At 30.7% G+C, this 16,216-nt stretch overlaps 2 protein-coding genes across 2 annotated transcripts; both read right to left on the bottom strand.

Annotated features, from left to right (window-relative positions):
• Window positions 1-1,731: 1,731 nt before the first annotated feature.
• Window positions 1,732-2,854, bottom strand: LOC113847849 (snakin-2-like). The gene is made up of 4 exons (XM_027477145.1): window positions 2,721-2,854; window positions 2,505-2,567; window positions 2,318-2,360; window positions 1,732-2,113 (listed from the first exon to the last, which is right to left on the bottom strand). Exons 1-4 carry the CDS (start codon window positions 2,775-2,777, stop codon window positions 1,929-1,931), a joined length of 348 nt encoding a protein of 115 aa, XP_027332946.1. The 5' UTR covers window positions 2,778-2,854; the 3' UTR covers window positions 1,732-1,928.
• A 5,119-nt stretch (window positions 2,855-7,973) lies between these two features.
• Window positions 7,974-15,898, bottom strand: LOC113847036 (alpha-mannosidase I MNS5). The gene is made up of 15 exons (XM_027475873.1): window positions 15,568-15,898; window positions 15,164-15,206; window positions 15,018-15,083; window positions 14,876-14,937; window positions 14,632-14,731; window positions 14,299-14,481; window positions 11,859-11,907; window positions 11,595-11,774; window positions 11,256-11,376; window positions 11,045-11,126; window positions 10,877-10,962; window positions 10,649-10,749; window positions 10,075-10,216; window positions 9,801-9,951; window positions 7,974-8,561 (listed from the first exon to the last, which is right to left on the bottom strand). Exons 1-15 carry the CDS (start codon window positions 15,705-15,707, stop codon window positions 8,343-8,345), a joined length of 1,725 nt encoding a protein of 574 aa, XP_027331674.1. The 5' UTR covers window positions 15,708-15,898; the 3' UTR covers window positions 7,974-8,342.
• Window positions 15,899-16,216: the final 318 nt, after the last annotated feature.

Genomic DNA, 16,216 nt, shown 5'->3' with positions numbered 1-16,216 from the left:
TTAGCCTCCTTAGTTTTTTAGGCCTCCAACAGTTATTTCATGATGAATTTGGAGACGATCACATGAAAAAGTTTTGAATAATCTTTGATTTGTGATGATAACATATCTGTTATTGATTAATGGTGCATTTAAGAATCTAACTTAATCAATTTTTTTAATAAGTAATTTTTAAATATAATTTTGTTATACATTTAATTCTATTTTTTAAAATTGTTTTAATAAACTATATTAAGAAGCCTAATAAAATAAATTATTAATTTATGAAAGTTATAAGTTATATAAACTTTTTAAAAGACACTCTAAGTAAAATTGTTTCTTAATTATGTTAGTCTAGCTGCAAATATAACTATTATGTCTTATGTTAACTTGTAACTTATTGATTTAGCATAAATTTGATAAGGTGTTTATTAAATATAAAATAAGAGAAACTTATAATCTATATATGTTAACATAATTGTCTTTTTTGTTTTATTTACCTTTACAATAATTTCATTTTCTTTTCATGCGTTTCCTTATTCATATAAAAATTATATAACTTGAAATATTTCATTTTAAATACATACAATCTTTTTTCTATATAATTATATAACATTAATCGACAGTCAATAAATAAAACAAGTGATGTTTAATTTTAACATTATAATGATATAATATTATATATTCTAACGTAGATAGATTAGTTGCACAACTAATAATTTAAATTGTTGTCAGGAATGTTTTAGAAAAAAAAATATTATGATATAAAATGAAAAAAAGGAAGTAGACGCGATATATTGGTTGCGTCGGTGGGCTACAACAAGAATAGCGAAAGATAGGCCCATGGATGTCACAATTTGGTATGGGCCGGTGTGAGATGGACCCACAACCCAAAAAGTTCAAAAGCAAACAACAAAATAAGAGTCAAAACGCATCTTTAGACGACGCTCATGCCCTCCAATTATCTAGAAGACTAGTATTGCCCCTATCAATTGCTTCGGTTGTTTTATTTATTTAACTCCACACATTACGATAAGTTTTATATATTCATGATTTCACATATTAATCGTACTCGCTATGGTCAGTACGTATTTTATTACGTATTTTTCTTATAATATGTTCGAAGTGAGATTTTTTTATAATAAAATATATAAATTGATACATTATAATAATGTATTTATCATCCTAAATAATATATAATTTTTTAACAACCCTGCTTTTACATTGTTAGTGCAAACACCAAAGGCGCCAACCTCACAAAAGTATTTGAACGTGTAACACATGATTCTTGTGCTAATAGTAGTGATTATTTTAAATAGTAAAATAAACATTAAAATTGTTGTTAAAAAAATATCTCTCTTCACGGTAAAATTGCGAAAGTGAATTAGGATCCTCCGCAACTTTCAGATGGAATTTAAGTCCAGTGATTTAAGATAACGAATTACATCTTCTATTATATTTGACTTTATATATAATAAAATATCTTTTCTTGCTCACCAAATGCATCTTTCTTACAGGATAGAGTCTGAAAATTTTAATGAACTACATTAAATTACATTCTCAACGTTGAAAAATACGTTTTCTGTAGCTAATTTTGAATTTTGTAGACTCAAAAGTTGGACATTCAACATGAAACATTAAAAGTTAGTTTATGTTAGTAATTCCCTCCCTCACAATACATGTTTGGCTCACAATACATGTTTGGAACCCGAATTCAAAAGAAGGGCAATGCATCATATAAATTGAGAAATATAAAGACAAAGTTTATATATATATGGCTCAAACAGTAGCATAACATAACATTAGTAAAAACTAGAATTAGATCACAAGTCTATAAATACAAGTGTACATAACAACACACGCACACATTTTACTGAACTACAACAGTTGCTGCTTGGAGTGAAGCAAAGGGAGCCCAATCCAACTGGGCTTATGTATGGGCATTTTTAGGTCTATGGGCACTTAGTTTTGTTGCCGTGGGTGGTCATATCAGTATAGCAAGCCCCACAGTGTTCCCTATTACCGGAGGTGCCAGGTGGAACACACTTACACCTCACACAGCATGTCCCACAAGCCCTAGTGCACAGGTTGGGCCTCGAATGCGCACTGCACCTTGTTTTGCACAATCCTCCGCAATCTGCATAGTGATAACAACACCACCAAATTACACAAAGAAAAAACAGCCCCCAAAAAATATTAAAACCCATTTCTTGTTTTTATTCTTCATCATATGGGTATCTAGGAAGATTCACTGTAATATACAACTCCATGCTTAAAACTGGAAAAAACGTAACAAAAAATGACCCAATAAAGTGCCAAATTTTCCTTTTGTTTCTCTTACCTATGTCTTGCATTAACCTTCTATTCCCGTCTCTCACAGTAAGCTGAAGAAAATTTCCAGTAGAGGTATTATAACATAAACGTGGTTATGGTTATGTTAAGCACTTCAGAAAATCATCAAAAGTAAAGAAAAATTTTGGGCTACTATTTTTAGCTTAAATAAATAAAACAAAAAAAAAACCGCATACAGGCTCATTAGGGAATGACAGTTCTTCATCTTCTTCCTTTTCTATCTTAAAATCAGATGAAACCTGCACAACAGAGAGAGGGGGGGGGGGGGTGTGGAAATGAAAAGAAAAGATTCACTATCAACTTCAAGTGAACAATATTAACTAAACCTTGACAAAAAAGGGTACTTGATTTGTTGGGCATATACAAAATGAAGCTAACGTTAATTAGTATACCTTAGAGAGGCAAAGAAGCAGCAACATTCCCAACACAAGAAGCTGGCGTATTGCCATTGCAGGAAGAACGAAGGTAGCAAATGGTAGTGTGTTTGGATTCTAAGATTGAGTCGGCAACATGCTCATCCTACATATACAGCATTTATATATGTAAAAACCGTACTTGCAAGTTGCAATGCAATTCATATCTTGCAAATTGAAATTACCAAAATAACCCAATCTTTGTCATTTACATGCATATCTTTGAGAGATTTTTGGATTTTATTTGCCGAATGCCAAAACAGTTGTGTGTGTTTCGTGTCAACGTCAGCCATAGCGAGAGCCTCTTAGATACATTATTTCAGTCAGTATTTTCACTATTTCGTTGGAGTGCCTTTTGTCAAACACCCCTAATAAATATAAAATATTAGTATGTAATTAAAATTATTTTAAAGACATATTATTAATTATGTTTAATAATTTCTTTAGTTTTTATTTGTCTTTCTAAATTTTATTTTTTTATATTTAGATTATCTTTGATAATAAAACTCTTTTAAATTGTTATATTTTATTTTATTAATTCTCATACGAGTCTTACAGTAATACACCACTCCTTATTTTTATTTCAACAATCTCGATTCTAATCATGTAACTTTTAAAAAATTTATTAAATAAACGTCACTACAAATTATTTCATATTTTTATAAATAATTAGCATTTACTTAAATTTATATATAGATAAAATATATTTAAATTAATTTAATTTATATTGACTTATATATAAGTCACCATTTTAAAAAAAGAATACTTAAAAATTATAAAATAATACAATATTTTATACAGCATTAATAGTACAATATTAGATTCAAGCACATATTAAGAGCATTGTAAAATAATAAATTTAAGGTCAAATTCATTTTAATATATACAGATATTTCAACAATTTCATATATTTGAGTACTTTTGTATTTGCTCTTGCCTAGTTAGCGAGTAGATTAAGACAAAGCTCATTTAATCAAATTTATAACTACAGTTATTTTTACTTATAAATGTATTTACGCATGTGAATAATTAATATTTGTATTTTTTATTTTCATTCATCTTATTTATTATTTTATCTTTCCTTCTTTTTTCGAAATCTACTGTAGAAAAATATTTTTCTTGTTTTTATATTGTATTACCAATCCAAAAAAAATTATATATTTATATATGAATATCCTCGGGACGTCTGTTTCTTTGTTTTTTAAAATTAACATAGATGCTTGAATTTTTATTTAAGTATTTATGAATTTATATTTATTTGTACATATTTTTTTAATAATTTTGTATTATTTTATAAAATATATATTGAACAGCGTTTATTAGTTTTTATTTAAAAATTATAAAAAATGTAGCTATATAATATAAAATGATTTAATATTTATAAAATTTTCAACATATTTTAAAACATATACATGCTGATAGGAATGCTCAGCTGAGATTTGAGTGAAAAGGAGGAGAGGATGGTCCAACTACTTTGTCTGAATATTGGTGGGGTCAAATTAGTCCAACTTGGTTGCTGGTTGCTGGTTGCATGCATATGATACAATACGAGTCCAAAGAACCAGAGAGAGAGAAGAGAGAAGAGAGAAGAGAAACCCAAGTTGTTGAGATGATAGCATTCTCATTCATTCATTCATTCATGGCTTACAGCTGGATGATGGCTGTAAGCACTGTTCTCTGCTTCCATGCCAATGCCATCCTTATCTCATTACTCGGTGAGAGGTGAGAACCCAACTCTGACACTGTTAGTATCAGTACCAACAACTATCAAAAGAGAGAGAAAGAATCATAATCATTTCATGCCCCAAAGTACCTTCCGTACCAATCCATGCATCAACACATGTCAGATATCAGAAACCACCCGAAATATTTTCATGTCATTTTAAATTTTCTGGTTTTGGTCAATTATGTTACAATATGTATATTTTTTAAATTATCAAATTTTAACGTAAGATATAATATTAGTGTATGAGATCATGTAACTTTGAATCACATAATTATTGTTTGATGAATAACATATTAATGCTCGTTGGATTTTTTATAAATAATAAAAATTAATTTATTAAAACAAAAAGTACATTATAAATTATTTATATTTTAAAACGTTTATAATATTAAATAAACATCAATGAATAATGATACAAAAAATTAACAATTAATGTGTCTAAAATTAATTTTTTATAATTAAAACAAAGCATATTAATATTTTTTATTTAAAAAAACTAGTGGGGGTATAATAAACGCCAAGATAAAAATAAAAGATAAATACAGATAACATATGAAATGTTATATATTGATATCCAATGGTTCTTCGCTACTATTAGTACAAGATAAATCTAAAGGGCTCTGTTTGTTTTAGTTAAAAATGAAGCTTTGTGAGAGTTGAAAAAAATCTCTTACCATTTAATTGTGTTAGAAATTATGTACAAACGAGCTTAAATCATGTATTTGTACTGAAAAGTGTAACAAGTGAAATCTAAACAAGTACTAAGAGTTGGAAAATAAGCCAGCATAAAGGATTGGGTCTATTGCATAAAGTTAAAATTTTAAATATAAATTATTTTTATTTTAATTTGTCCAGGCATTTTTTAACTTTCGATTACAAATAAAATAAAAAAATATAAAAGAATATTTTGAAAAATAAAAGAATGTACTCTATTAAAAGGAAAAGAAATTATCCAAACGGGTGAGAGATTGCTGGCTTGAACTAATTACAAATTTTAGTTTTTAAAAAGATATTTTGATATCTACTCGCTGTATATATCTCATTGGATAAGAGAATATAAAAGAGAGAGAGAAAAAAGCCAGACAGATAATATAAAAAAATTAAAATATTTTTTTATAAATTACAATTATTTTTATTGAAAATAATCTTGATTTAGTCGGAGAATAAAATTTTTCTTTAAATATTTTATTTTAACTTTAAAATCATGTGTATATATATATATATATATATATATATTATTTGAAGGAAAAAATATAAATTTTATGTGATAAAATTTAAACTCTAACTATTATATTTTATATTGTTTTTCTAAATTACCATTAAAATGCAAGGGAGAGACTGCATATGGCACGTATAATTTTATAAAAAGGGGGTTCCACAACACCACTATCCATAATTCACTTAAATTTATATTTTTTTTCTTTGAAATTGAATGTGGCCCAGTTGAGTTGTCGCCCAGCAGTTTTTGACATTATCAATGTTCCAGCTGGCTCACACATCTGGTGAGAGAGAATTATTTAAAACGAAGTTTTACTTTGAGCAAACATGTGAATTTTATCTATTTATTTCTCTTTCTATATATATAATTATGAAAATTAATAGAATTATGTATTAAATATTATAATTTTAATCAAAATTTAATCATTTATTTTTATGTGTTGCTTTATATTAAAAATATATTTATATGAATAAATGTTAAGCTTTAAGTAAATAATGTGAAAAGAAGAAATAATTAACAAATATAAAAATGCTAAAATGGATGGATGACCAAGTAAAAAAAATAAAAAAATAAAAAATAGAGTATATATTAAAATATTAGTAAAAATATAACCAATAAATTTTAAAGTGTTTGATCGTGTATAAAAAATATTTTTATAAACATTAATAAAAAAAAGTGAATTATATGACTTTTGTAAAATGAGACTCAAAATAATCTTTTAAAAAGTTATTAAAATAATTTTTTTTTATTAATTATATCGTTGAAAAATTAGTTTTTATCAAACTCAACACTGTCTTGTTTATGTAATTGACCTTGCTTAATAAAATAAAATATAATTATTGTTGTTATATTTTATATCAATTTTTATAAATATATTTCTAACTGATAGAAGATGATTTTATTATTAATATTAAGATTTTTATTATATCACATGTTATTAAGTTAGAATAATTTATTGTCAATTGATCCACAACAGGGAAAGGTTTTTATTTATCTGGATGCAATGCAACAGGAAAGGTTTTTATTTATTTATTTATTATTATTGTATATATAGATCCTACCATAAAAAAATCGTCCCATTTTAGGAAAAGTACATAGGGAAAGATGGAAGGGAAAACATACGGGCAAGGGTTGTCTTTACTTGTTTAAATATGAAATAATATAAAAATTATAAAAAAGACAAAAAAAATTATCATAAATATTTTAAATTAATTTTAATTTTTTATAAATATTTTAAATATAATTTAAATATTTTTTTTACGATTATCTTCTCTTTTATTTCAATCCGTCCAAATATAAAATACAGTTTACTCTATTTTTCATTATCTTATTTTTTTTTTATTTTCCCTCTCATCCAAATAGAACTGGAATGATGATTTTATGAATATGGAATGTCGTATAATAAAACACATCTGTTTAATCAACAAACCAAATTAAGTTTAAAGTTAATTTAAATAATTTAAACAAGTAAACTCTAAAACTTTATAAATTTTAACTTATCTACTTGCAAAGCTACTCGGACCGATTACTTAAATTTTAACCTATAATGAGATTGCATTCAGAACAATGCAAACAGAAGATCTACTTATTTATAGCATATTTTGTTTATTCATGTTTACTTTATCGCTATTAATTATAGCCAAACACACGGTGATATTAATTCAGATGTAAATCTCAATTACATTTAATAATTTAAAATTGATTTTACTTAATTTTAAAACAATCGGATAATAAACTACAGTTCCTAAAACCAGAATTAGGACTGAAGCAATTTAGGTGGCGAAAAAAGTTAAGCAACCATTCTTAAAATAAGCACTGGGTCATTGAATTAAAATTCAGACACCAGCAAATACAACAACTATAGCAATACGATAGTTATAAAACAAATATATAAAGTAATTAGTGAGACCTATTTGAAATCGTTTTTAGATTGAGTTGTTTAAATAGTAAAAGGTCAAAAGAAAGAAGTTCTGCCCCGTTTGAGCAACTTAAATGCTCCATGTGAACTGAGAGCAGCTGAATAGGATAAAAATCCTAAAAAATAACAATATTAGAAATACAATTTTTAAAATGTTTTTTAATACACTCTCATCTATTAATTAAAATTAATTTAAAACTATAAAAATATGAGTAAAAATTGTTAAATTAAAAATGAGACTCAATTTAGACAATAATAAAAAGTGTGATTGAAAATATGTGTTGCCAATATTCTCTATCATAAAAATGGAAGACAAATATGCATAAAATTAAGTTAACGTCAATCTCTTTACACACTTGTTTTGTCTTTCAATTCAAGCTTCGATTTATTATTTTCTTGTACCAAGATATGCTCAATAGGTCTAAAATGGGAAGGAAAAGAGTCGCCTGAAGAAATAAATACAGATTTTCAATGTATCAAATTAAAGAACGTGTAATGGAAAAATACAACGAGCTCGTTTCTCCCATCTTTACTTCTGTAAAAGCATGCCTCAGAATAAAAGCTAATACCTTTTAAACAAAACTGTCAAATATGTGCCTACCTTACTCTAATCCTGTAACCCGATGGATGCTAATTAATGATTGACAAAGCTGCAATTGCATTTTATCTTTTTTTATAATGTAAATTTTCATTAATATTCTCTGTTCCTAAGAAAAAATATTTGTAAACAGCATGGTATCATATGAAGAGCCATAGCCCACAATAACCAGCCATGCTGCATGATCTTCGTCTGCATGTAACGGCATCAACTCCACAATCTTCATCAGTCAAACACCTGAAATCACTACGAGCATCGGGGATGTGGCAAGCACTCTCAATATGTTGACCTGACTTTAAAGTCATAGCAGGACATACTTGCAAAGACATTGCACTGACTCGATTTGCTGTTGGTTGCCTCTGCGCAGAAGATAAATATACATTTTTCAGATGTTGTGTAAGTGAGGATCACGCAGCTTGTTAAACCAAGTCCACACATCCCTAACAAGAGAAGTCTTGTAGTCTTTTCTTTTTATGAAATTTTTTTTTTAGAAAATATTAATATATAAATGATTCTAGAATGTATTGTTTCAACATCACATGCAAATGGAATGGAAGAAATAAAAATCAGATTGTGTTATTTACAGAGAATTCTTTTTTTCTCCACCAGCCACAAATCTGCAACGCTTTGCAGTCCCCTCATCACCCACAAATCTGTAACTTGTTTAGCAGAATAGAAGATATGGAGAGAAGTTTGCTACGGTGGTAATCGGCGTTTCACTTTTACCCAAATAAAGACATAGGGTGTGTAAGCTGTTGAGAGAGAGAATGTGTGGAGTTGGACCTAGTGGCAAGGTTTCCCTCTTCGACAACCAGCAGTCACCCAATTTACAAGGTCTGGCAAGGCAGTACTCACCTTTCCTCATGCTGGTATTATATTGGCACCAATCAATCAACGTTTTTCCTTTCTTTCTCCACCCTCCGCCCCCTCTCTTTTTTATATTCTATCATTAGTAAGCAACCACCTGCATTGTTGTTCTTCCTTTTCAAGCCTAATCATTTTACTATTGCACATAGTAATGTGACAGTCCTTTTCACCAACCTCGTTAAATCCCTAGTCTTAACAAGACATATGAAAGTACAAATATTAATAACGGAATCATAGGATAATATCTAATTATTGATTCATCTGCATGTGCATTAGGTGGTTGAGATAGGTGAAGAGATAGTGGGAATGATAAGAGGTTGCATTAAATGCGGAAAGAAGCTCTATATGGCAAGTCCAATTGCAAGTGAAGGGGGAACCGGTCACTACTACTATGCTTATAAATTTTTTGTATTTAATTACTTTTTTAAAAACTGGAAGTTTTAAAAAAATAGATAAATATATATACTTTAAAGGATAAATTAATGAACGGTCAGGATAGAGGGCTACTATTTTGTTACATCACTCCTCTGTTAGGGACTCAACAGCAGGTGGATGGGAGGGTCTACTGCTGTAATTATTAGCTTAGTGACTAGTTGGGACAGCTTTAAACTTTAAAAAGTTCATAGTGGCATTTTGCAAATGAGGAAAAGTTTGAGAGGTTTCCGTACACTTTTCCCTGATATTTAAGTAAACAAAATCTACAATATCACTACAGTATGTTGCTAAAATACCTTCACGGAAGTCCAATTAGTTGGAATATAACTTTCTGGAAGCTCTTCATGCCAAGTGCTTATTACGGGAAGGGGATGACCTTCAGTGGTAAATACATAATTATTCTCAACCACAAATGAATCATCAAATAGAAGATATAAATATTTGCACCTGCAGAAAACACATCATCATTACTAAATAATCGAAGTCCAGCAATTATTTGAGTGAGAAAAATTTCATTGTTTTGTATTTTTTAAAAACTTGCATGATACAAGAGGAAAGAAAAGATCTCACGTTTCAGCAAGAAAAAAACTATGTTGATGATCTTCCAACTGCATTGTTGTCACGTCCTTGATGCTAGCAAACCCACCTTCTACTTTGGTGTATAGATTAAGGGAATTGACTATTGATTCACCGACTTCAATATACCATGGATCTGAAATTAACAAAGGTTGATGTGAAGGAGTAATGACTGTATCAGTGTTGGTCGGATACAATTGTCTCTATTGACATTATAGAGAATAAATTGAAAAGAGAATATATTTCATCCATAGAAGTGAATAATTGTGATATTGTTTTGATGTTGTGCCGGTACAAAATACCAAGATAATACTAATTTTTATACTAATATTCTAGGTTAATTGCTGATGTAATACAACTTGAACAATCCAAGCCACAGCTTATTCAACTTAAATATTGCTATTGCTAAGAACATGTCCTCTTAAATATAGTCTCCAAGACTCTTTTATCATTGAAAGAAGTATTTGCATGTCCACCAATCTTTAAAGGGTATGTTATTTTAGAAGCAGTCCAACCTAATGCCCCAATAACAACAAACTGAAAATACAAAGATAGAGAACCATCAGACCTTTCGTAGCTTGATATAAGTAGAATGTTGACTCAGCCAATTCAGGGCGCAGTGGATAATATTTTTCAGTAGGGTGAAGCATCTGGTGGTCCAGCAAATACCTTTACATGGATTTACGATTCAATGTGAAATATTATGTAGTACTGTAGTAACAAAAACATGATGACATATTGATGGTGAAGTACAATGAGAACAATGTATAATGAAACAAGCAAAATCACAAAATACCTTTCTGGTATCACTCCAAATCTCTTCCACACATTGAAGAACTCACGGTGAGATGAATTTGCAGCAATTATATCCCCAACAAGAACCTGGTTCCCACAAGTCAGACAAACCCAGAAATATATAAAACCTCACTTTTAACTGAGTGATATTTTAAGTCCAATTACTTGCCTGTAGGCCAGGCCAAAATGCTTGAAGGCTTGTAAGCTGCCAATAAGTTGCTCTTCCTGTCCTCATATCAGCTTCATGGTACCTGCATTAGGCCAACTAGTCCAGGTTACAGCTGTTGATTATATTCTCCCACCAATACTTTTTTTAAGTACTGAATAAACATACTATTGTAGATACCATAACATAAAATCTATTTTTGCAGTTAGTGTACCAAGGACCATGTCTGAAATGTTTCTGCACGGCAACATAAGCAGAATGAAACATTTTCCAAAAGTCCTCCTTTCCAAAAAGGATATAGGCCTTAAGTAGATACTCATAGAAGGAATCCACCCCTAGAATAATCCAGCAAAAAGAAAAACAATATCAGAAACATCAAGGCCAGCCCATAAGCATCTGTCATTTAAGATGTAACTAAAAATATCAAGCAGTCAATAGCAGCAGACAGTTCATTTCTAAAATTAATGGCCAATAAGCATGCAGATGATATTCTAGGCTATCCCATGAAATGAAAGATTGAGAATATTTCAGTTCAAAGTCAGAGCTAACCAACCAGCTCCAATTCCTGAAGAATATTCAATCCATTGCCCAGTTGCCACATCCAGTGTGGTTCCAAATAATTTTAATGAGCTGTGCATACTCCATAGCTTACGAAGAGCTCGTAAAGCTACTGATTCATATATGGGGTCACCAGTCATTTTTGATAAAGCACCCATTTCAAGAATCAGAGAACCTGCACAAAGATGGAAAATTAGAAGCAATCAAACATATCATTTTACTATACCCTAGTCTTGAAACACTAAGCTAGACCTCTCACCACACCCTGAAGTGCTTGTTTCTGTAGTCTCATTCTCCATTACTCCATACTGTGCACAGAATATTTTGCATTGGTGCAGGGTTATATATCATTCTAAAAGGGTAAAAAAAGAAAGGAAATGCAACAATAAACTTTATATGCCTAAAAAATTGAAGCAACATAGTTCAATTACAAAGACTAACATCTTATAATGCTGAGAGAGTTAAAGTCTTTGATGTATGTATGTATGTATAGGTTGGGGATTTAGTTTCTCTAAGAGTGGATCTTGCCAAACTTATTCTATTTAACAACTTTTTATGGACTTCGAATTTCACTAATCCAATTCAACCTTTAAATTGATAGTTCTCATTGAGGAGATCAAGTCTACAAAGTTCATACAATTTAAAAACTAATTGTTACTTTATCAATCAAATTTATTTTAATGTATAATATATGTTTTAAAAATACAGGTAAATGTGTTCTATATGATTACATTGCATATCTATAAATGCAGCATGCAGGCATGTGTCTACATCTATTCCTGTATTACCACTAAAATAAAGGCTAATAATATAGAACTGGGGTTGCATCACGTCACAGTCCTAACTTATGATCTGGCACAGATATGCAAAAGTTAACAGCATTTATTCCTTTAAAACTGTTGAACTTACAGAGATGGAAACAAGAAAAGAGTGATATAACCAAATGCTCATTTTTACACTAATATACTTAGGTCATTTACATGCATGGTACAGCTATTTCAAGCCCAGCATAATAACATTCCTAACATATCAGCTTGTTACAGATAAACACCTTTAAAAAGAACATAATTTAAAGATATAATTGGGTCCATAAACCATATAGCTGGAGATACAACATAACAAAATGGGGCATCCCAAAAACTGTTGGCTGCTGGAGAGATAACAAAATAAGCATTACCATGGGAAGATAACATAACAAGAGCAGGGATGATGAACAATCACAATATAAGGTTGGAATATTGCACGGCCAAGGAGAAGAGACATTGCTTGTAAGATGCACAATGCAAGAGAAAATATCATTAGACGTATTCATAGTGGGCCTGTGTCCTGTATTAGGAGTCATACATTGAGTAGAATAGGAAGCTCAATGCCTCCATGTGAGACTTGTAATATTGCCAAACTACCAATTATTATGACTTAAACATACAAGGAGAGTTCAACTAAAAAAACTAGTCCATCAGGAGGAAGAACCCCACGACATAAGTACTATATAGAGTTCCCTATTCTACTCAATGTGCGATTCATAATAACTTGCAATCGAGTGAAGCAGGCCCAAAGATTTTCACATTTGTCAGAACAGATTTAGAAGCTTTACACAACAACAATAACCTCAAACTGAAGTTACGAAACCCATAAACATTGGAAGCCATGTATGGAGTGAGAAAAACTCGATCTTTCTTGAATGGGCTTGAACTGGCTCACAACAGCTCAGCTCAATCAACAGTCCAAGCAAAGCCAAACAAAGATAAACAGTCAAACAGTGCCAGGAGCACAGCAAGTAGATGCAAGAATAGGCAGGTGCAGAATATGTCAATTCAAGGAGGAACGTAAAGATTAAACAGCCAAACAGACAGAAATGCAGACAAACGGCACAGGACAAGGGCCAAATGGTCATAAACTGAGCAAAAGAGGAAAAGCTGATATGTGGATGGAGGAATGTGCCAAAAAGAAGGACTAAGCATGGTCGCATGCCAGCATGTTGAAGAGGCCGATGGAGAGGGGTGGCACACATGGATGGGCTGATAAACCTAAAATTTCAGTTCCCGAAACTGGGTAATTTTGAACTGAATGATGGGGTCAGCTATTTGATATGACAATGTAAAGGGCAAATCTAGAGAGAGCAGTTGGACAGGAAAAACATGCTGTAAAACGGACAGCCAAGGGAATATAAAGCAGAGTGAGAGAGAAGGATATCCAAACAAAGGAGTTCAATATTTTGGGAACTCCATAACAAAAAGTGACAGGATCATGCCATGGAGGATGTTGGTACTACACTGACAGCATGTTCAAATTATTGAGAGAAGATGAAAAGGATAAAAGAGAGATAAAGATGTGTTCATATCAGATTCAAGATACTTTTAACACTCCAATTTATACTAATCTATTTTAGGTCAAGTATTAGTATAGTACAATTAGTTAAGCTAACCCAATCAATGAGACTCTTAACATTATAAGAATTAATAGCAGAAACAATTCTTTACTACAAAGAGTAATGGTTACTCCTTACTCCTTTTCCGTCTGGGCTTCAGCTCAAATGGAGAGGAGAAAGGCTTTTTCCTTTATTAACTTTTTTCTTTACTATTAGTGATGTGATGAGAACTTCTGACTGTTGGGGAACAAACCTTACCTATCTTTAGACATTCAAATGCTTACAACCAAGTTAAATGAAAAAAAATAAAAATTGTAAGTTGATCTAGTACCTTCAAGTTAATCCATGCATATGGCAATCCAGTAGGCGTATTGAATGCTGGTAAAAAACGCTTCCCTAAATCTTCAGCCAGAACTAGCAGCTGATTCTTGTAAGCTCCTTGAAACAAATTCTTTGAAGAATCAGAAGCAATTAAATGAGCAGAAACAAGTCCTCCGAGAACTCTTATGTTGCACTGAATGATTACAATAAAGTGACAAGGAAAACAAATAACTGTGCTTCAGAATTAAGTATTTAGAATAAATATTTTTCAACATCATTCAGAAGTAAATGAAAATGACTTGACTTTTCAATATATATAGTTGCAACTGAATCCAATATTTACCTCAAAAAGATTTATGCGTGCATCAACATCAAATGTTAGATTTTCCGAAAGCCAGCGTACCACCCTCTCAAATTCAGTATTATTACCCATAATAACAAGGCTAGAGGCAAAAGAACAATATGTATCAGTTTCCAGTTCAACGAGATACACAACAAGATGACATGCTCATCACAATAAGTACCAAATTGAATAAAAACAGAATTAAACAAACTAAAAATTCATGCAATATAGCTGGATCATATACCTAGACAGCGATTCAATAAGCGTAAGGGCAGATCCGTTGTAGTCTTGAGGCAAGTGTTCAAGCTGCAATTAGCAAACAGTCACTTACTTGTGCCTTTCTCTGACTATTTTTATTCACATGTTCTTAAACAGATATAACTTACCTTCAAATTTCCCAGCTCACTTAGGGAGTCGGTGAAAGTTTTAGTCAGAGGTTTAAGCTCATCATGCTGCGAGAATATGACAATCCTTGACTTTGCACAATGCGTGTATATTAATAAACAACAAACAATGAATAACATTAACTGACCGGAAATGCATAAGTCATATAGTTGTCATACGCATGGTAAAACCTGAACAAACACGAGTACCAGAAAACAAAAAGAATGATAAGAATAAGCAGCCATTGCATCTTCTACAAAATTTATTATCATTCTCTAAGTAAATTGCATAAAGAGATAATTACCAAAGGATTAAAATTCAGTGTAATTCAAGGATTAAAGTTGCATAATACATTAAATATTCAATATTATTTACTTAACGTGTTCTTCCCTTTCTACATCCAAAATTTAGATACATTTCACGAAGCTAAAAATTGCTGAGAAAGAGATCAATCGATTGAAAATTGAAATGCGAAAAGAGTTACTAAATGAAAAACGATAATCAGAAGCTTTGGTGATAAAGTGAGCGGGAGCGATGGTGAAATTTACATACATATTGCGAACTCTCTCTTTCATGCGTATTTTCTTTGCAGTCCAAGGAGATTGTGAGTGAGACATGGAGAAGTTGTAGAAGGTGGAAAGTACGAGGAGGCAGAGAAGCAGACATGCCGAGTAATTACGAGAAGGAAACATTGGATTTTCGTGTGGTGTTTTGCAGACTTGGATTGAAACAAAGGGGAAAGAGAAGAGAAGGAGAAACCAGTTTTGGATTATGCTTGCGGGGAACGAGGAGTGGCTAAGATCTGATCAATGCTTCGCCATAGGAAGCCACTTCGGAGTGAAGAAATCACACGTAAATGGGGCAAATTATACGTGAATTTCAGTTTCGACCCCTCTTTGGAAATTTTTGTAATTAAATTTGGCAATTGCTTTATCCGTGAAAACTTTTGTTCTTTATAATTGATGTTAGCCATTGATGAATGCAACGCCTGGAGTTCACTGTGCACGTTAATTAATTTTTTATTAAAAAATTTAACAATTAATACATCTTAAAATAATATTCTATTTTATTTCTTATAAAAAAATATGTGATAATATTAAAACACGTCCTATGCTTAACTTACAATTCGAGTACTCCCACGGGTGCACGTGTCATTGAATTTTAACATAAAAATTCTATTAAATATAAAAGATTGTTAAGT

This window comes from Abrus precatorius, unplaced genomic scaffold (assembly GCF_003935025.1).
Source record: "Abrus precatorius isolate BTA unplaced genomic scaffold, Abrus_2018 Scaffold8, whole genome shotgun sequence".
NCBI lineage: Eukaryota > Viridiplantae > Streptophyta > Magnoliopsida > Fabales > Fabaceae > Abrus > Abrus precatorius.
This window is presented reverse-complemented; position numbering and strand designations above follow the sequence as displayed.

Coding starts and splice junctions, on each gene's coding strand:
- LOC113847849 (XM_027477145.1), bottom strand. CDS start 2,777: ATGGCAATACGCCAGCTTCTTGTGTTGGGAATGTTGCTGCTTCTTTGC. Junction 2,568..2,720: donor TGCTTCTTTGCCTCTCTAAG/GTATACTAATTA, acceptor TCTGTTGTGCAG/GTTTCATCTGATTTTAAGAT. Junction 2,114..2,317: donor AAGGTTAATGCAAGACATAG/GTAAGAGAAACA, acceptor ATCACTATGCAG/ATTGCGGAGGATTGTGCAAA.
- LOC113847036 (XM_027475873.1), bottom strand. CDS start 15,707: ATGTTTCCTTCTCGTAATTACTCGGCATGTCTGCTTCTCTGCCTCCTC. Junction 10,217..10,648: donor CTTATATCAAGCTACGAAAG/GTCTGATGGTTC, acceptor TGTTAATTTCAG/ATCCATGGTATATTGAAGTC. Junction 9,952..10,074: donor AGTTTTTTTCTTGCTGAAAC/GTGAGATCTTTT, acceptor TGTTTTCTGCAG/GTGCAAATATTTATATCTTC.